The 20,635-nt window shown below is 43.9% G+C and overlaps 1 protein-coding gene across 1 annotated transcript in view; it reads right to left on the bottom strand.

Moving 5' to 3' along the window:
- HNF4A (hepatocyte nuclear factor 4 alpha) overlaps positions 1–20,042 on the bottom strand; it is a 162,155-nt gene extending 142,113 nt beyond the window's left edge. The window contains exon 1 of the mRNA XM_073607588.1: positions 19,876–20,042. Within this exon, the coding sequence (XP_073463689.1) occupies positions 19,876–19,891 (16 nt within the window). The 5' untranslated portion in view covers positions 19,892–20,042. The remainder of the gene's footprint in view (positions 1–19,875) is intronic.
- Positions 20,043–20,635: the final 593 nt, after the last annotated feature.

The raw sequence follows: 20,635 nt of genomic DNA on the forward strand, positions 1-20,635 counted from the left end.
AGACAACCAATGTATGGGGCACTATAATGACGACAGATGAATAGGGGCACTACAGTGGCCACCAATAGAAGGGGACATTACACTAACCAGTAATGTAGGAGGGCACTACACTGATCACCCACATAGGGTGACACTACACTGACCACAAATGTAAGGGGGCATTACACTGACCAGCAATGTAAGTGGGGACCACACTGACCACCAACATAGGGGGGCACTCAATATAAGGAAACTCTACAATGACCACAAAGGAAAGGGGACACTACACTGATCACAAATGTAAGAGGGCACTACACTAAGCATCAATTTAAAGAGGTACTACACTGACTACCAACATTAAGGTGCACTACACTGACCACCAGGGCATGTCTCCATTGACCACCCAAGTGACAGACATCACTATTATTTGTTTCATTTTCTTCTCATGATTTTTACTGAAAATAAATTTGTTGAATATAGCAGGGGTGTGTTAAAAGTGAGCCATATTAGGTGTCAGATACATTAGGCGTACCAAATTCTTTAGTATTGCGTTTATTGCTATATTTACAAATTATATGTCATGCCATGGTACTATTAGCTGCAGATATAATATATTTTAGTTGGGGTTCCCCGATAATGAAAAAAAATTATTTTAAGATTTGCTCCATGATGAAAAAGTTGAGAAGGCTGACCCAAACACCTTCAAACTGTCCTAAATATAAACCAGGTGCTCCAATATGAATACGTGTTAGTAAATATTATTCAGAAAAAATCATTGTCTGGCTGTATGGGGAGGCAAACATTCCTTGTCTCCATCAGATAAGGGATCAGATTAGGGGAATAATAGGTTGAGGTAACAGGAAGGATGTATGTGCTTCATGGTGTAAAATGTTATCTGCAAGGCATGTAAGGACAATCAGGGAAAAAAAAACGGATCTGAAATGGTACCTTGGGATGTCAATAATACATTGTATATAGTAAAGTTGAACTTAAAGCGGCGTTCCACCTGCAAATTTTTTTTTTTAAAGTCAGCAGCTACAAACACTGTAGCTGCTGACTTTTAATAAGGACACTTACCTGTTCAGGGAGCCCGCGATATCCCGAGGCCGATCCGTCGATCGGATCGGCTGCAGGCACTGCCATTCTAATTAAGGGAAACCGGCAGTGGAGCCTTGCGGTTTCACTGCCCGTTTCCTACTGCGCGAGTTGTGTGGCGCTTTGTGAATGGCCAGCTGTCTTCTGGGACACACATGTCCCAGAAGACATGGGGGGGGCTTGCCGAAGAAGATGATATGACGTTCTGCGCCGCGGACCGGATGGATCAGAAGTACAGGCTGTACTTCATAAAAAGGTAAGTTAGAAAAAAAAAAAAATCTTTTAACTAGCCAAAAACTAGGGGTGGAGAGGTGAACCTTCATTTAAGACCACCTCTCAAAAGTGGGTGGAACTCCGCTTTAAGGCATGTATATAAAAACACCATGTAATGCAGCTGTGCAATAAAAATAAGTGAGCAGTAAACATAATACATTGTATTTATCTTTAAAGTGGATGTACCGTATATACTCGAGTATAAGTCGTTCCGAGTATAAGTCGAGGCCCTAATTTACCACAAAAAAAATGGGAAAAACTTATTGACCCGAGTATAAGACGAGGGTGAGAAATGCACAGCTACTGTAAGTGGAAAAGAGGGTCAACAATGCCCATTTGCAGCATCACTGTGCCCATTTGCAGCCATAGTCCCCCGAACTTCAAACTCGGTAGTAAAGGTTCCTAGATGCCCCCTAGTTGCAGCCAAAATTTGGGGTCTCTGAACCCAAAGGGTCCCGAAATGACATTGCTGCAGATGGACACAGTTGACCGAATTTGGGGCCCCGTATCTCGGGGCCACTTAGAGCTAAGAACCCCAAATTTGGTGTGCAAACCCAGTGGAACTAGCACCATAACATTTTCCAAAGCTGGTGTTTCTAGCACCAAGTGGCCCCGAGATACAGGGCCCCAAAATTCAGTTCAGAAAATGTCAAGCACTTTTCTGCAGCAGAGAATGACATTTTCCAAACCAGTTTTGGGGCCCCGTATCTTAGGGCCACTTGGTGCTAGGAACCCCAGCTTTGGATATGTTATGGTACCAGTTCCACTGGGTTTGCACCCCAAATTTGGGGTTCCTAGCACCAAGTGACCCTGAGATATGGGGCCCCAAATTCGGTTCAGAAAATGTCAAGCACTTTTCTGCAGCAGAGAATGACATTTTCCGAACTGATTTTGGGGCCCCGTATTTCGGGGTCACTTAGTGCTAGGAACTTCAGCTTTGGATATGTTGTGGTATCAGTTCCACTGGGTTTGCACACCAAATTTGGGGTTCCTAGCCCCAAGTGGCCCTGAGATACGGGGCCCCAAATTCGGTTCGGAAAATGAAATTTTTTGATGCAGAAAAGTGCTTGACTCGAGTATAATCTGAGGGGGGCACTTTCAGCACAAAAAAAGTGCTGAAAAATTCGACTTATACTCGAGTATATACAGTAAACCCTGAAAAGAAAAAATATCTGAAAAGTGTGGCGTGCATTTGTATTCAGTCCCCTTTACTCTGATACCCCTAACTAAAATCTAGTGGAACCATTTGCCTTTAGAAGTCACCTAATTAGTAAATAGCGTCCTCCTGTGTGTAATTTAATCTCAGTATAAATACAGCTGTTCTGTGAAGCCCTTGAAGTTTGATAGAGAACCTTAGTGAACAAACAGCATCATGACGGCCAAGGAACACACCAGACAGGTTAGGGATAAAGTTGTGGAGAAGTTTAAAGCAGGGTTAAGTTATAAAAAAATATCCCAAGCTTTGAAAATCTCACAGAGCACTGTTCAATCCATCATCCGAAAATAGGAAGTATGGCACAACTGCAAACCTACCAAGATATGGCCGTCCACCTAAACTAACAGGCTGGGCAAGGGGAGCATTAATCAGAGAAGCAGCCAAGAGGCCCATGGTAACTCTGGAGGAGCTGCAGAGATCCACAGCTCAGGTGAGAGAATCTGTCCACAGGACAACTATTAGTAATGCACTCCACAAATCTGGCCTTTATGGAAGAGTGACAAGAATAAGGCCACTGTTGAAAAAAAGCGATAAGAAGTCCCGTTTGCAGTTTGCAAAAAGCCATGTGGGGGACACAGCAAACATGTGGAAGAAGATGCTCTTTTCAGATGAGACCAAAATTGAACTTTTTGGCCTAAAAGTAAAACGCTATGTGTGGTGGAAAACTAACACTGCACATCACCCTGAACACACCATCCCCACCGTGAAACATGGTGGTAGCAATATCATGTTGTGGGGATACTTTTCTTCAGCAGGGGCAGGGAAGCTGGTCAGAGCTGATGGCAAAATGGATGGAGCCAAATACAGGGCAATCTTAACTTGTTATGCCGTGTACACACGACTGGACTTTCCGGCAGAAAAGGTCCGAAGGAATCATTCCATCGGACATTCAGATCGTGTGTGGGCTTCATCGGACGTTTTCTTTCTAAAATTCTGATGGACCTAGAAATAGAACATGTTTCAAATCTTTCCGACGGAATCAGTTCCTATCGGGAAAACCGCTCGTCTGTATGCTATTCCGACTAACCAAAAATGACGCAAGGGCAGCTATTGGCTACTGGCTGCTGAACTTCCCTTTTCTAGTCCCGTCGTAAGTCATCGCGTTCTAAACGATCGGACTTTGGTGTGATCATGTATAGGCAAGTCTGTTTCAGCGGAACTCCATCAGAACTCTGTCGGAAAGGCTGTCGGAGTCTATTCTGACGGAAAGTCCGGTCGTGTGTACGTGGCATTATGCCCTGTACACACGGTCGGATTTTCCGATGGAAAATTTGTGATAGGACCTTGTTGTCGGAAATTCCGACCGTGTGTAGGCTCCATCACACATTTTCCATAGGAATTTCCGACACACAAAGTTTGAGAGCAGGCTATAAAATTTTCCGACAACAAAATCCTTTTTCGGAAATTCCGATCGTGTGTACACAAATCCGACAAAGTGCCACGCATGCTCAGAATAAATTAAGAAACGAAAGCCATTAGCTACTGCCCCGTTTATAGTCCCGACCTATGTGTTTTACGTCACCATGTTCAGAACGATTGGATTTTCCGACAACTTTGGGTGAACGTGTGTATGCAAAACAAGTTTGAGCCAACATCCGTCGGAAAAAATCCAATGTCCGATCAATGTCCGATCGTGTGTACAGGGCATTAGGGTCTGCAAAAGACTTGAGACTGAGGCGGAGGTTCACCTTCCAGCAGGACAACGACCCTAAACATACAGCCAGAGCTACAATGGAATGGTTTAGCTCAAAGCATATTCGTGTGTTAGAATGGCCCAGTCAAAGTCCAGATCTAAATCCAATTGAGAATCTGTGGTAAGACTTGAAAATTGCTGTTCATAGAGCTTGAGCTATTATGCAAAGAAGAATGGGCAAAAATTTCACTCTAGATGTGCAAAGCTGGTAGAGACATCCCCAAAAAGACTTGCAGCTATAATTGCAGAGAAAGGTAGTTCTACAAAGTATTGACTCAGGGGGGCTGACTACAAATGCACGCCAAACTTTAATATATTTATTTGAAAAAAAATGTTTAAAACTGTTTATCATTTTCCTTCCACTTCACAATTATGTGCCACTTTGTGTTGGTCTATCACATAAAATCCCAATAAAATAAATTTACATTTTTTGTTGTAACATGACAAAATGTGGAAAATGTCAAGGGGTATGAATACTTTTTCAAGGCACTGTACTCAGTGAAGTGAACAGCCTCAGATGATACACAGAGATTAAACAAATCTCTCTACAGCTTTCTTTAGAAAATGCACATGTTACAAATGTTTCTTCCGGTTTCAGCAGTGACAGGGGAGTCTGGGCATACACTGTGTGAGAGCTGATTGGAGGAAAGGCACACACACCCCTCCACATAGGCTGAGGAACAAAGAAACTTGCAGAGCTGTACGGTGAATAGACCAGTTCTCTGCTAATCTATCTCTAAGTTCCCTCGCAAATTTCAAGCTGCTATCTCCTGTGTCGAAGAACTTGTCAGAAGTTATCATACTGTTAATAGAAGAACGGAGCAACAAAAAGACACAGAACTTGGAGCTTTGGAGAGAGATAAGTAAACACTACAGATATATGTGCACAGGTCAGATTTTATAAATACAGTAACTGCTGGCGCAAAGGCAGTGTGCTTGTGAATGACGATTGCTATAGAAGGGGACTAATTAAAGCAGGGAATATAATAGTCCATAAATAGAACTGCTAAAAATGTAAATAAATGAAAGTCTATAAGTCCATATAGTAAGATAATGGCGGCAGCTATCTTCAGAGAAAGCCAGCTCTGTGGGATAAAGCAAAAAAGGAAAAAAGCAGGAAACGCCAACCCCTAGACTGTTTACTGAGCCAGAAGAGTGAATGTTGCTGGTTGCCTGGCTGCATCTACACTGGTGGGAAAAGAACGTGGGGTACAAATCAGTGGCCCTTGCAGAGGTTAGCGCTACACAGAATTCAGGAAGACTCAGGTTTATTTAATTCAGGAAGATTAAGTTCGGTTTACTGAATCCAGGAAGAGTCAGCCTGCTTTATTGAATTCACATAGAGTCAGTCCAGTTTAATTAGTTCAGGAACAGGCAATCAAGTTTATTGAAAGTAGGAAGAGTCAGTCCAGTTATTGAATGTAGCAAGAGTTAGTCCAGTTATTGAATGTAGCAAGAGTTAGTCCAGTTATTGAATGTAATGCCGCGTACACACGGTCGGACTTTCTATCCTACTTGGTCCGGCACACTTTCCGACGGACTTTGTCCGCCAGGTGCGCCGGACTTTAAAACGGACGGACTTGCCCACACACGACCGGACTTTCCGGCGGGCTAAGTCCGCCCGTCTTTCCGACGGACTTTCGCCGGAGTTACGGCGGACTTTCAGAATGAACGGACTTGCCCACACACGGACAAGTCCGTTCATTTTGAACGTGACTCAGGTGTGACGGGACTAGAAAAGGAAGTCAATCTTGCCGCTTTTATCGGCGAGATTGACACCTTGCGAGCCCCGTCGCGGGGCATACCAGGCCCTTAGGTCTGGTATGGATTATAAAGGGAACCCCCTACGCCGAAAAAACGGCGTGGGGTCCCCCCTAAAATCCATACCAGACCCTGATCCGAGCACGCAGCCTGGCCGGTCAGGAAAGGGGGTGGGGACGAGCGAGCGCCCCCCCCCTCCTGAACCGTACCAGGCCGCATGCCCTCAACATGGGGGGTGGGTGCTTTGGGGGAGGGGGGCGCCCTGCGGGGCCCCCCACCCCAAAGCACCTTGTCCCCATGTTGATGAGGACAAGGGCCTCTTCCCGACAACCCTGGCCGTTGGTTGTCGGGGTCTGCGGGCGGGGGCTTATCGGAATCTGGGAGCCCCTTTAATAAGGGGGCCCCCAGATCCCGGCCCCCCACCCTATGTGAATGAGTATGGGGTACATGGTACCCCTACCCATTCACCTAGGGAAAAAGTGTAAGTAATAAAACACATTACACAGGTTTTTAAAATAGTTTATTAAACAGCTCCGGGGGGGGATCTTCCTCCGGCTTCGGGGGTCCCTCCGCTTCATCTTCTCCCGGGGTCCGGTTGGTTCTTCTCCCGGTGTTCCAGTTCTTCGGCCGGCTCCTCTGCTGTCTTCAGGTAGCTCTCTTGCCAGCAGAGGTCCGGACTCCTGGGCTTCTGGGCTTCTTCTCTTCTCTTCTCTTCTCTTCTCTTCTCTTCTCTTCTCTTCTCTTCTCCAGATGTTGACACGACGTTCTCTCCGGCTGGACTGCTCTCCGAGGGCTGCGTTGTGACTTATATAGGCGGAGACCCCGCCCCCTTTTGATGTCACAGTCCCTGGGCATGCTGGGACTGTGACGTTTTAGGGGGCGTGGTCAACATCACCCAGTGACCACGCCCCCTAAAACGTCACAGTCCCAGCATGCCCAGGGACTGTGACATCAAAAGGGGGCGGGGTCTCCGCCTATATAAGTCACAACGCAGCCCTCGGAGAGCAGTCCAGCCGGAGAGAGCGTCGTGTCAACATCTGGAGAAAAGAAGAGAAGAGAAGAAGCCCAGAAGCCCAGAAGCCCAGAAGCCCAGGAGTCCGGACCTCTGCTGGCAAGAGAGCTACCTGAAGACAGCAGAGGAGCTGGCCGAAGAACTGGAACACCGGGAGAAGAACCAACCGGACCCCGGGAGAAGATGAAGCGGAGGGACCCCCGAAGCCGGAGGAAGATCCCCCCCCCGGAGCTGTTTAATAAACTATTTTAAAAACCTGTGTAGTGTGTTTTATTACTTACACTTTTTCCCTAGGTGAATGGGTAGGGGTACCATGTACCCCATATTCATTCACATAGGGTGGGGGGCCGGGATCTGGGGGCCCCCTTATTAAAGGGGCTCCCAGATTCCGATAAGCCCCCGCCCGCAGACCCCGACAACCAACGGCCAGGGTTGTCGGGAAGAGGCCCTTGTCCTCATCAACATGGGGACAAGGTGCTTTGGGGTGGGGGGCCCCGCAGGGCGCCCCCCTCCCCAAAGCACCCACCCCCCATGTTGAGGGCATGCGGCCTGGTACGGTTCAGGAGGGGGGGGGGGCGCTCGCTCGTCCCCACCCCCTTTCCTGACCGGCCAGGCTGCGTGCTCGGATCGGGGTCTGGTATGGATTTTAGGGGGGACCCCACGCCGTTTTTTCGGCGTAGGGGGTTCCCTTTATAATCCATACCAGACCTAAGGGCCTGGTATGCCCCGCGCTCGCTGCAATAGGAAAATGTGTTTTTCCTATTGCAGCGAGCGCGAGATGCAATACCCTGCCCTCGTGTCGTATCTGGTCCGTCGGACCAGCATACACACGAGCGGGCTTTCCGTCGGACCAGCACACACACGAGCGGACTTTCCGCCCGAAACTGAGTCCGGCGGAAAGATTTAAAACTTTCTTCAAATCTAGGTCCGGCGGGCTTTTGGGAAAAAGTCCGCCGGAAAAGTCCGCCGGCGCCTACACACGGGCGGATTGTCCGGCACAATCTGGTCCGCCGGACTAAGTATGCCGGAAAGTCCGACCGTGTGTACGCGGCATTAGTCCAGTTATTGAATGTAAGAAGAGTCAGTCCAGTTATTGAATGTAGGAAGAGTCAGTCCAGTTATTGAATGTAGGAAGAGTCAGTCCAGTTATTGAATGTAGGAAGAGTCAGTCCAGTTATTGAATGTAGGAAGAGTCAGTCCAGTTATTGAATGTAGGAAGAGTCAGTCCAGTTATTGAATGTAGGAAGAATCAGTCCAATTATTGAAAGTAGCAAGAGTCAGTCCAGTTATTGAATATAGCAAGAGTCGGTCCAGTTATTGAATGTAGGAAGAGTCACTCTAGTTATTGAATCTAGCAAGAGTTAGTCCAGTTATTGAATGTAAGAAGAGTCAGTCCAGTTATTGACTGTAAGAGTCAGTCCAGGTATTGAATGTAGGAAGAGTCTGTCCAGTTATTGAATGTAAGAAGAGTCAGTCCAGTTTTTTTATGTAAGAAGAGTCAGTCCAGTAAATAAATGTAGGAAGAGTCAGTCCAGTTATTGAATGTAGGAAGAGCCAGTCCAGTTATTGAATTTAGGAAGAGCCAGTCCAGTTATTGAATGTAGCAAGAGTCAGTCATTATTGAATGTAGGAAGAGTCAGTCCAGTTATTGAATGTAGGAAGAGTCAGTCCAGTTATTGAATGTAGGAAGAGTCAGTCCAGTTATTGAATGTAGCAAGAGTCAGTCTGGTTTAGTGAATTAAGGAAGAGACAACAAAAGCTTCTCTCCAGCGGCCTTCTGGTTGGCTTTGACACTAAAAATGTGGCTATCCAATAACCAGTGGAACCTGGTATAATATAGAAAAACACAAAAAAAATAGACAGCACAATAGATAATTTAATAATAACCCCAAAAATGGTGATTTTTGACCCACTACTAGTCCACTTACCAGTCTCTTGACTGTGTTGTCCAGCTCTCGTGAAACACTTGGCTCGCTCAGCCATCAGTTGCAGTGCCCCACTGCATGGCCCATCTCTGGCCTATGGATTGGGGTTCTCCTGACTCCCCAGATAGGAGCCGACCTGACTCCTGGAACTGAGACCTCTGTCTCGTGGCTTCTGGCTGGGGAATCTCTGACCCCTTGGGTAGACCCTCTGTCTCTTGGCTTCTGGCTGGGGACTCTGACCACTCGGTGAGACCCTCTGTCTCTTGGCTTCTAGCTAGGCCCTCTGACCACTCGTGAGACCCTCTGTCTCTTGGTTTCTGGCTGGGGACTCTGACCACTCGGTGAGGCCCTCTGTCTCTTGGCTTCTAGCTAGGCCCTCTGACCACTCGTTAGACCCTCTGCCTCTTGGCTTCTGGCTGGGACCCCCTGATACCAGGTAAGACCTTCTGTCTCCCACACTGGGAGCAGTCTCCAAACTGGACGCTGTCTCCAAACTGGTAGCTCTGAGCTATCCTCAGCCCTGAGTATATAATGACCCTGCACACCTGTGTAGTCAGCCAGGTTGCAGGCGACTAGCAAAACCTGGACACAGGATTGAAAGTTCTGATCCAGAACTACAGAATCTGGAAAAAGACAAAAACACAGCTTTTTCCACTCAGAAATGATAGCTCTGAACCTCACATTAACCCTAAATGTGAATCCTGGGTCCCTCCCTGGAGATAAACTTGGATAGGGTTGAGAAGATATGGGATGCCTAGAGCTGTAGTTAAATGTAACTTGAGGACTTGAAACTATCTCTGCCAGCAAAAATAACACGGCTGTCTTCCCATAGGATAAACGGATCAGCTTAACTGTTTAAAGAAAGGATTTCAAACACTAAATGCAGGTGCTTTCTCTCTGTAGAAACATGCCAAGGCACCTGGCTTCTCTTTAGAATCCCCAAGCAGGAGGTGTAGGGTAGCTGTGATGGCTAAGTGGCTCTAAGCTGTCCCTCTATAGATGGCTAGCTGGGTATTGCACCTTGCTGCTTCTCCTCTATATGCTCTGGGGTGTAGTGGTTGAAGCTACTCACTCAATCCCCTTGGTAGATCCTGTAGCTCATGTGGTGATTACTGAACGAGCCTCCTGCTGGACAGGTCCCAATGGCTCCCAGGGTGGCTCAGCTAAGCCTAGTTGAGAATGAAAGGGTGTGAGGCTTCCTGTGCTGTTCTCTCTCTCTGTCCTCTGACTCCTTCCTTCTGCCCAGCGGACAGAGCCTCCCAGCACAGGGGTTCCCTCCAGGTGACAGGACCCCAGAATCTGCGCCCACATGGCCAAGCTCCAGAATAATTATGGGATATCTCTCCACCTTCTGGGCCATCCCCACCTAGGTATTGGAGGAGACTCCATAGCTATTCAGGCCTCATCTCTGTCTGCTCTCTAGGTTCTAGAATTATCCAGCAGTTCTAGAAGCTGAGGGGGGGGGGGGGGGCAACAGAGGCAACAAGGCCTTGGAGCTCTGCCAGCTAACTCTAACACGTTGACCCTGGCTCCTCCGGCTACAACAGGAGCCCAACTAAATTTACCTACTGTATACAGGGGGTGCTGCGTACAGTATATATATATATATATATATATATATATATCTCTATATATATATATATATATATATATATATATATATAGAGATATAGAGATATATATATATATATATATATATATATATATATATATAGATATATATATACATATATTACAAAAAAGTCCACACATGCAGCAATGATCAAAACAGGCAGAACTACAGTCTCAGCTCAGCAAATTGGGAACACAGCCTTTGCTGGATATGGACAGGGTGCAACCTTGGCCCAATCAGTCAGGACCGCAACCTCTCAGAAGCAAGCGAAGAAGCAAGAAAATCCAATTAGCAATGCACCAATACTTTATAATAAGCAATAGCTTCCACTTACATAGAGGACCAACTCTGTGCACCCAGGTGAGACATCCTGATGCTGGTGGGTGTAGGATCCAAACTGCTCACCTCATGGCCAATCAAGGTGAGAGAGAGGAGAGAGAGGAGTGAGCTCAGGGAAACGCAGCTGGAGGAGAACCATGCTGCACACTGTACTGCAACCCACAAGCCATGCAGGTACACTGGAAAGAGGACACCACAGCCAGACTAGCCCACACAGCACAGACGTCACAGTGGGCTCAATTCACTAAGGACCATCTCATGAGATAATCGAATCATGTGACGCATATTCTCTAATCATCTCATGAGATGCTGAAAATGTCAATTTACTATCACCTTATTAGAAATTTACCTAAAAAAGGTGTTAAAGTCGATTCACTAAAGGAAATAAATAAATAAATGCATGAGTTAAATTAGAAGTGGTCCAGCAGGCATGAGGTATTTAAGGCATATAAAAATATAATAGCCAATTTGGAGGAGTCTCTACCTTTTTGGATCAGTTTCTCAACAGTAATGCATAGAAACCTAAATATATAAAAACACACAATCATCAAGGCTAATTTACTCAAAGTACAACTAAGGGCAAGGATGTGGAATTCCCTTCCACAGGCGGTGGTCTCAGCGGGGAGCATTGATAGTTTCAAGAAACTATTAGATAAGCACCTGAACGACCACAACATACAGGGATATACAATGTAATACTGACACATAATCACACACATAGGTTGGACTTAATGGACTTGTGTCTTTTTTCAACCTCACCTACTATGTGACTATATGAAAGGCAAAACATTTTTTTTTAGTTTTGGGTGGAGTGGAGATGGATTAAGACCCCCTGTCAGTTTTTATTGCTGTCTGTGCCCCCATTAAGGAGATTCGCCCTCTCTATTTGTCCTGTTTACCATTATCATTGAAAGTGAAAGTAAAAGAAAATCTCAAATTTTGGGTTGTCCCCAGAAAACTAATAGAGGGGACACTGGTTCTGGTGACCTGGGGGTCCCCAAAGTATTCTTTTAATTTTTATGGATTTCCTCGCACTTCCTGTTTTGGCTATAGGACAGGAAGTGAAGGGAAATCTCCCCAATGACAATCTATTTATATATGTGAGTGATTTTTTTATACTATTGTTATTCAATATTTGACATTTATAAAGATACTTTGTATTTACTTAAAGTGTTACTAAACCCACAACAGTAAAATCAGTCTGTATATGCATACCTCCCATCATTTTGAGATGGGAATGAGGGACACCTACTAGCAAATATATGTAGACATAAGACAAAAAAAGAACCAAAAAAAAAAAAAGGTTCATTAAATCCACAAGGGCTTTTTTTACCACTACTATTCCTTTATATTGGCTTTTAAAATTTACAAATGCAGCAATTTAGAATTTGGATGAAAGGTTTAGCACTGGGAAACACTTTTTGAAAGATAAAAAGTGTATTTTATATATAACTGTAAAGATCAGACCAAAATGAGGGACAAATGAGGTGGAAAAAGGGACAGAGGGACATTGCTCCAAATCAGGGACAGTCCCTCGAAATCAGGGACAGTTGGGAGCTATAGTATATGCAGTAAAGCCTGCTTATTATACTCACTGTGGAACCTAAGGGGTTAATCCTGCACATTGTGTAAAAAGGCTGTTTGATTCTGTCTTCGCTGATCCTCCCCTTATTCCATTGTCCCCAATCCATCTCCTGATAGTACAGAGCCCTGGGGGCACTCAGCACATGCTCAGTTTGGTGCGGTTCCTGTTCATTCACAAACTGAAGCATAGTAAACACAGTTTACTATGCTTCAGTTATGAATGAACACAGTGAGTGAGTGCATTCACAGTGTTCATTTAGAAATTACATATTTATAAGCCCCTTCCCCCGCTCTCCATCCTGAAAGACCCCACGCAGCAGCCGGGAGGAGAGGAGGGAAGCCAGCAGCACTGCAGGGCGGGGCCAACATGGGGGGTACCCGGGCAGTAGGGGGAATGTGCACCACACGTTGTGATTAGGGTGTGCCCAGGCACACCTGACACACCCCCTGTGCACGCCTATAGTCAGGAGTCATGGAGCCTCATAGGACAGTCAGAGGAGAATGAAAACTTATCCTACAAGCTTTAACCAGTGCTTGACCAGACACTGATAGAAGTCACAAGACTGCTATATACTGCTAATGAGAAAAGGTATTTAGCAGTTTATAGTTCCTAAAATAATTACATTCAGGGCTTTTTTTCTCAAACACACCCTGCAAATCACATCAAATAGTGGGTGTGGTCAGTCAAATTTCACGAAGACAGTAGGAGGGTCTTAAAGGGGCATTAAATACCAGAATTGCATTACACACAGAGTGCAGAGCTGTCACTTGTAAATACAAAAACCAGACTTCTGTGTTTACAAGTGATAGTGGTGAGCAGGTACCAAAGGGTCTGAGCCAGAGGTGGTGGAACTGAGTTCCACCAAGTTCCCCCTGAAAAAAAGCCCTGATTACATTTCCATGTTCTGTTTACTGTGGAAGACCAGATATAGTAAATACAGGCTCCTGGGTTTAGTAACACTTTAATTTAACTTTAAAGTTGTTTTTGTGTCCTGTAAAAGCCGCTTCCCTTTGACTGGTATTCCAGTCACCTTTTTTCTTTTGTATTAATACATATACTGCATGGACCGCACTGACTTTGTGAGTTGGCATATTTCTATGGCCTTTCATGACTAAGCCTATTTTTGAAATTTGGTGTTTACAAGTTAAAATCCATATTTTTTGCTAGAAAATTACTTAGAACCCCCAAACATTATATATATTTTTTTAGCAAAGAATCTAGAGAATAAAATGACGAATGTTGCAATATTTTTTATCACACGGTATTTGTGCAGCGGTGTTTTAAACGCAAATTTTTGGAAAAGTGACACTTTCATGAATTTTAAAAAATCCAAACAGTAAAGTTACCCCAATTTTTTTGTATAATGTGAAAGATGATGTTATGCCGAGTAAATAGATACCAAACATGTCACCCTTTATAATTGCACGCACTCGTGGAATGGCGACGAACTACGGTACCTTTGAATTTCCATAGGCGACGCTTTAAAAAAATTTTACGGTTACCAGGTTTGAGCTACAGAGGAGGTCTAGGGCTAGAATTATTGCTCTCGCTCTGACGATCGCGGCGATACCTCACATGTGTGGTTTGAACACCGTTTACATATGCGGGCGCGACTTCCGTATGCGTTTTCTTCGCTGCGCGAGCTCGCGGGGACAGGGGCACTTTAAAAAAATTTTTTTTTTTTTTTTTTATTTAATTTATTTATTTTTGTACTTTATAAATTGTGTTTAAAATTTTTTTTTTTTTTTTTTACTTTTATTGCTGTCACAAGCAATGTAAACATCCCTTGTGACAGTAATATGTGGTGACAGGTACTCTTTATGGAGGGATGGGGGGTCTAAAAGACCCCCCATCCCTCCTTTACACTTCAAAGTATTCAGATCGCCGAAAACGGCGATTCTGAATACTGTGTACTTTTTTAAATTCGGCGCCATTGGCAGCCGAGTAAACGGGAAGTGACGTCATGACGTCGCTTCCGCATTTACAAGAAGAAGGCTGGAACGAAGCCGCTCGCAGCTTCGTTCCAGTCCGCCCCCAGCCGCCGAAGGCAGCGGACCGGACACCGGGCCTCCCGATCGCACGGGAGGCCCGGTAACAGCGGCGGGAGGCGGCGGGAGGGGGGGGATGTCCCCTCCCGCTCCTCCGGTATAACAACCGAGCGGCTTTTAGCCGCATCGGTTGTTATATTCGGGTAGCCGATCGCCCGCTGAAAACAACGGTACCGGGATGATGCCTGCAGCTGCGGGCATCATCCCGGTATAACCCCGGAAAGCCGAGGACGCATATATGCGTTCGGTCGGCGGGAAGGGGTTAAACCATTTTACCTCTTTATTAGCAATAAAAACTGACAGGGGTTCTATTCCTTCTCCACTGTACCCATCCCACTTAATATCGCATAGGATAAAATACTGCATGGTTTCATGAGATAAATAGCTCACATTTCGATGAAATAACTCATGCTTTATTTTAGTAGGCCTTGTTTGTGAATTGCAAAAATTTTTTAAAAAAATTCTATGAGCAATTTTATCTCACATTATAACCTCTTCGCGCCCACGCTATAGCCGAAAGATGGCTACAGGGCAGCCTAAATTGCCAAGAGGGCATCAATGTACGTCCTCCCGTTCATGTAATGCCTGAGTTCCCCCTGCAGGACGCACATGGCACGCTCTGTGATCAGTGAGTCCATGGGACTCGGCTGATCACAAATCGGAGTGAGGGGCCAATCCTGGCCCCTTCCCGCATGATCAGCCAATGACAGCTGATTACGTGATGTAAACACAAGCCGGTAATTGGCTTTTTTTCCCTCACGTGTGAGGAGAAAAAAAAGCAGATTACTGTCTTGTGTAAACGGGACATCGGTCCCGCACACTTCAGACCCATAACTGCTAACCAGTGCCTACCAGTGCCACCTACCAGTGCAAATCAGCATTGCTAAGCAGTGCCCACCAGTGCCACACACCAGTGCCCACCAGTGCCACCTATCAATGCCCACGAGTGCCACCTATCAGTGCCCATCAGTGCTGCCAATCAGTGCCCATCAGTTCCTCATCATCAGTGCCACCTATCAGTGCTACCTATCAGTGTCACCTACCAGTGTCTATCAGTGCCCATCAGTGCCACCTATCAGTGCCCATCAGTGCCATCAGTGCCACCTATCAGTGCCCTTTAGTGCCGCCTACCAGTGCCCTTCAGTGCCATCTATCAGTGCCCATTAGTGCCACCTATCAGTGCAGCCTCATCAGTGCCTCCTGTTCTGTGCCCACCAGTGCCACCTCATCAGTGCCCATCAGTGCTGCCTTATATGTGCAGCTTATTAGTGCCTATCAATGTAGCCTATTAGTGCCCATCAGTGCAGCCTATCAGTGCTTATCAGTGCAGCCTATCAGTGCTCATCAAAGCAGCCTCATCAGTGCACATCAGTGAAGGAGAATAATTACCTGTTTGCAAAATTTTATAACAAACTATGAAAACTGCTTATTTTTCTTAAAATTTTCGGTCTGTTTTTGTTTGTTTAGCAAAATATAAAAACCCCAGTAGTGATTAAATACCACAGAAAGAAAGCTCTATTTATGTGAAAAAAATGATCATTTGGGTACCGTATAGCATGACCGCGCAATTGTCAAAGTGCGACAGCGCTGAAAGCTGGAAATTGGTCTGTGCAGCATGGGGGTTTAAGTGCCCAGTAAGCAAGTGGTCATATAGGAAAATTTCTCTTCGAAAACTGAGCCCAGTATCCAGGTCACAAAGTGTCAGGTCATCTCCATGGTGAGGAGTTTCGACTTTCCGCATCTTTGTCAAGCCAGAAGACATGGAGACAGCGCACACGTTTTATAAAGAGCAAAGGGGAAGGAATAAGGCACTGCAGTACTGGATCCCATCCCTCTACTCCAAACTGCTTTTCAATGACTGGCCTATAAACAGCATATAAGTATAATATCAGACAGAAAAAAAATGTGATAAAGTTGATATAAAACCAATAAAACCACCTTTTGGTGATGTATTAAGAGGCAACTGTTTATACAATAGGGATATAAAATATAAAAAAAATTATTTAAAAAATAGATACCGTAACAATAAAACAACAATAACAAAAAAAAAAAAATTTGAACATTAACATTTAGTCAGTCCAGTTTGCTAAAATCAGGAAGAGCCAGTTTAGTTTATTGAATTCAGGAAGAGTCAGTCTGGTTAATGAATTTAAGAACAGACAATCCAGTTTATTAAACTCAGGAAGAGTCAGTCCAGTTTATTGAATTTAGGAATATACAGTGGGGACGGAAAGTATTCAGCCCCCTTAAATTTTTCACTCTTTGTTATATTGCAGCCATTTGCTAAAATCATTTAAGTTCATTTTTTTCCTCATTAATGTACACACAGCACCCCATATTGACAGAAAAACACAGAATTGTTGACATTTTTGCAGATTTATTAAAAAAGAAAAACTGAAATATCACATGGTCCTAAGTATTCAGACCCTTTGCTCAGTATTTAGTAGAAGCACTCTTTTGATCTAATACAGCCATGAGTCTTTTTGGGAAAGATGCAACAAGTTTTTCACACCTGGATTTGGGGATCCTCTGCTATTCCTCCTTGCAGATCCTCTCCAGTTCTGTCAGGTTGGATGGTAAACGTTGGTGGACGGCCATTTTTAGGTCTCTCCAGAGATGCTCAATTGGGTTTAAGTCAGGACTCTGGCTGGGCCATTCAAGAACAGTCACGGAGTTGTTGTGAAGCCACTCCTTCATTATTTTAGCTGTGTGCTTAGGGTCATTGTCTTCTTGGAAGGTAAACCTTCGGCCCAGTCTGAGGTCCTGAGCACTCTGGAGAAGGTTTTCGTCCAGGATATCCCTGTACTTGGCCGCATTCATCTTTCCCTCGATTGCAACCAGTCATCCTGTCCCTGCAGCTGAAAAACACCCCCATAGCATGATGCTGCCACCACCATGCTTCACTGTTGGGACTGTATTGGACAGGTGATGAGCAGTGCCTGGTTTTCTCCACACATACCGCTTAGAAGGCCAAAAAGTTCTATCTTGGTCTCATCAGACCAAAGAATCTTATTCCTCACCATCTTGGAGTCCTTCAGGTGTTTTTTTTAGCAAACTCCATACCGGCTTTCATGTGTCTTGCACTGAGGAGAGGCTTCCGTCAGGCCACTCTGCCATAAAGCCCTGACTGGTGGAGGGCTGCACTGATGGTTGACTTTCTACAACTTTCTCCCATCTCCCGACTGCATCTTTGGAGATCAGCCACAGTGATCTTTGGGTTCTTCTTTACCTCTCTCACCAAGGCTCTTCTCCCACGATAGCTCAGTTTGGCCGGACGGCCAGCTCTAGGAAGGGTTCTGGTCGTCCCAAACATCTTCCATTTAAGGATTATGGAGGCCACTGTGCTCTTAGGAACCTTAAGTACAGCAGAATATTTTTTGTAACCTTGGCCAGATCTGTGCCTTGCCACAATTCTGTCTCTGAGCTCTTCAGGCAGTTCCTTTGTCCTCATGATTCTCATTTGCTCTGACATGCACTGTGAGCTGTAAGGTCATATAGACAGGTGTGTGGCTTTCCTAATCAAGTCCAATCAGTATAATCAAACACAGCTGGACTCAAATGAAGGTGTAGAACCATCTCAAGGATGATCAGAAGAAATGGACAGCACCTGAGTTAAATATATGAGTGTCACAGCAAAGGGTCTGAATACTTAGGACCATTTGATATTTCAGTTTTTCTTTTTTAATAAATCTGCAAAAATGTCAACAATTCTGCGTTTTTCTGTCAATATGGGGTGCTGTGTGTACATTAATGGAGGAAAAAAATGAACTTAAATGATTTTAGCAAATGGCTGCAATATAACAAAGTGAAAAATGTAAGGGGGTCTGAATACTTTCCGTCCCCACTGTAAATATATATAAATATAAAGATAAATGGTGTTGCTCTACCCTTTAACCAAGTGTAGAAGGATATATTTTAAATAAATTATATAAAATGTATTCAATCAATTCAGGAACAGTCAACACGTTTAGAGAATTCAGGAAGAGTCAGCACTAATTTTTAAAGCTCAGGTAAAGTTCAATCTTGTTTAGGAACAAGAAAGCATTTACAATTAATATTACAATATTATTATAATTATTATAATTAAAATATTATTATAATTTACAATTATAATTGTCTGATGGTTTTCAGGCAATACAAGCCTTGGACCTCACCCAAATTATTTTAAGCGCATTGGCTACCAGGCTCCAGGCTTTGTTCAGCCTCATTAATAAAATTAATTTAATGACATAATGACATAGTAAAATATTTATAAATCCTGTCAACGTTCCATTGATCATCCTGTCTCAGTGCAATCTCGTCCACAAAGTTGATTTAAGAAGAAGCCAATAAGTCATTGTTTCCTCTCACATAATTTTCTATATCGTTCTGTTTGCTGAGTTAAGAATTCTGTTTGATTTGGGTCTGTTTTTAAAAAAAGGTGTGTACTTCCTCTGTGCATTACCACTTCCCTATTGTCATATTGTCATACGATAAGACCGTGTGAAAAAAACATGAAAATGTGAAAAGAAGCCAGCGCTTCAATTCATCTCCCTAAATTGCTTAAAACCACAAAAACATCAAAAATACCCCCTACCGTTATGATGTAAAAACAGCATATGATTATTTCTGATCAGACAGACAGTTGCTATCAGGATGAGAACAAATACATTTTCTAGATCAGGATTTACAACACAATCAAAACGTTGTCAAAAAGCCAAAAATCAAAAATGTTTATATTATCTTGAATAAACAGAACAATATTTAAAAAAGCACAAACTTTAGATCATAGTCTGTCTTGCAGTGAACATTCCACAACACTTTGAGCAAAATAATAGACAAAAAAAAAATACTCAAATATACCTAAAAAAGGAAAAATGTAAAATTTTATGTATTTCCTTTTAAGCCAAAAATTAAAAGAAACTTTTGATTTGCATAATTTAAAATAAACAGAACAATAGTAAAAAAAAAAGTACAAACTTGAAATCATAGTCTATATTTCAATGAAAATTTCAAACTTTTGAGTGAAATATAAGCAAGAAAAAAAACCCTCAAATATATTAAAAAAAGGAAACACATCAAATGTTAAGTATTTCCTTTTTAGCATAGATGAGCATTTATTAAGGAAGCATTGGTAAAATACAGTCCATAAAATACGACCATCAAATATATGGTACATATAGTATACAAACCAGGGGCCATAAAACACAGTCTCTTTTTGAAAATTTTTCTCAAATTTTGCGGCTTGTTGTGCCGTCCGTCACCTTTGCTATCTAAACGTGAGGCATGCTATAGACAATGACAGGTACATGAACACCAGAGGCAATATTAATAATACAAGAAGTCATCTCTACTTACCGTAAGTGACTTCCATGGCAGAGACGATCTGCGTGTTGACATTGACCGTGTCTTGTGGCGTGTCTCCAGTTTCGAAAAGAGTTAACAAGCGTCACCGAGGAAGCTGTCCAGGTGAGGCCTGCTAGGCGAGGTGTTGTAAAACAAGGCAGGGTTGTGTGCTGTGCTGTTATCATATTGATTCTCCTAATCAGGCCTAATGCAGAAGATGTTAAACAGTAACTAGTCTCTTATGGCGACCAATCTACAAGGCTGTTGTCGCCATGACAACCCTGAGGCCTGAAACTCAAACAGGCCTTCTTTTACTGCGCCTTCTCACACCTTTCCTCAGAAAAGACAGAGCACTGCTGGGAAAACATTGCCTTCAGGTATCTTTTATTCTACTTGAAGTAAACACGTTCCACTGCTAATTCACTTTACTCAAAATAAGGCCTGGACTTCATTTTGCATTTTTTTCAACCCAACGTTCTGAGATATTATAGATTATTGTTTAGTTTTATACTTGGAACACATAGCCGTGAGATGTCTTTTATTTTGGACCTTCCTACCTGAATGGACAGAGCAATAAATGCTGGCACCACTCGGTATAATGGCCCGTCCCGTCAGTAGAGCTGGACAGGTGCCAGCAGTGGGCCTAGATCAGCTTTTTTTTAACCTTTTCAACACAGAAGAACCCTTGAAATAACTTTCCTGTCTCAGGGAACCCCTAATAAAAATGACTATATCTACAATTAATGATGCATTGGTGTGATGGTCAGTAGGA

Source organism: Aquarana catesbeiana, linkage group LG12 (assembly GCF_042186555.1).
Source record: "Aquarana catesbeiana isolate 2022-GZ linkage group LG12, ASM4218655v1, whole genome shotgun sequence".
Classification (NCBI taxonomy): Eukaryota; Metazoa; Chordata; class Amphibia; order Anura; family Ranidae; genus Aquarana; species Aquarana catesbeiana.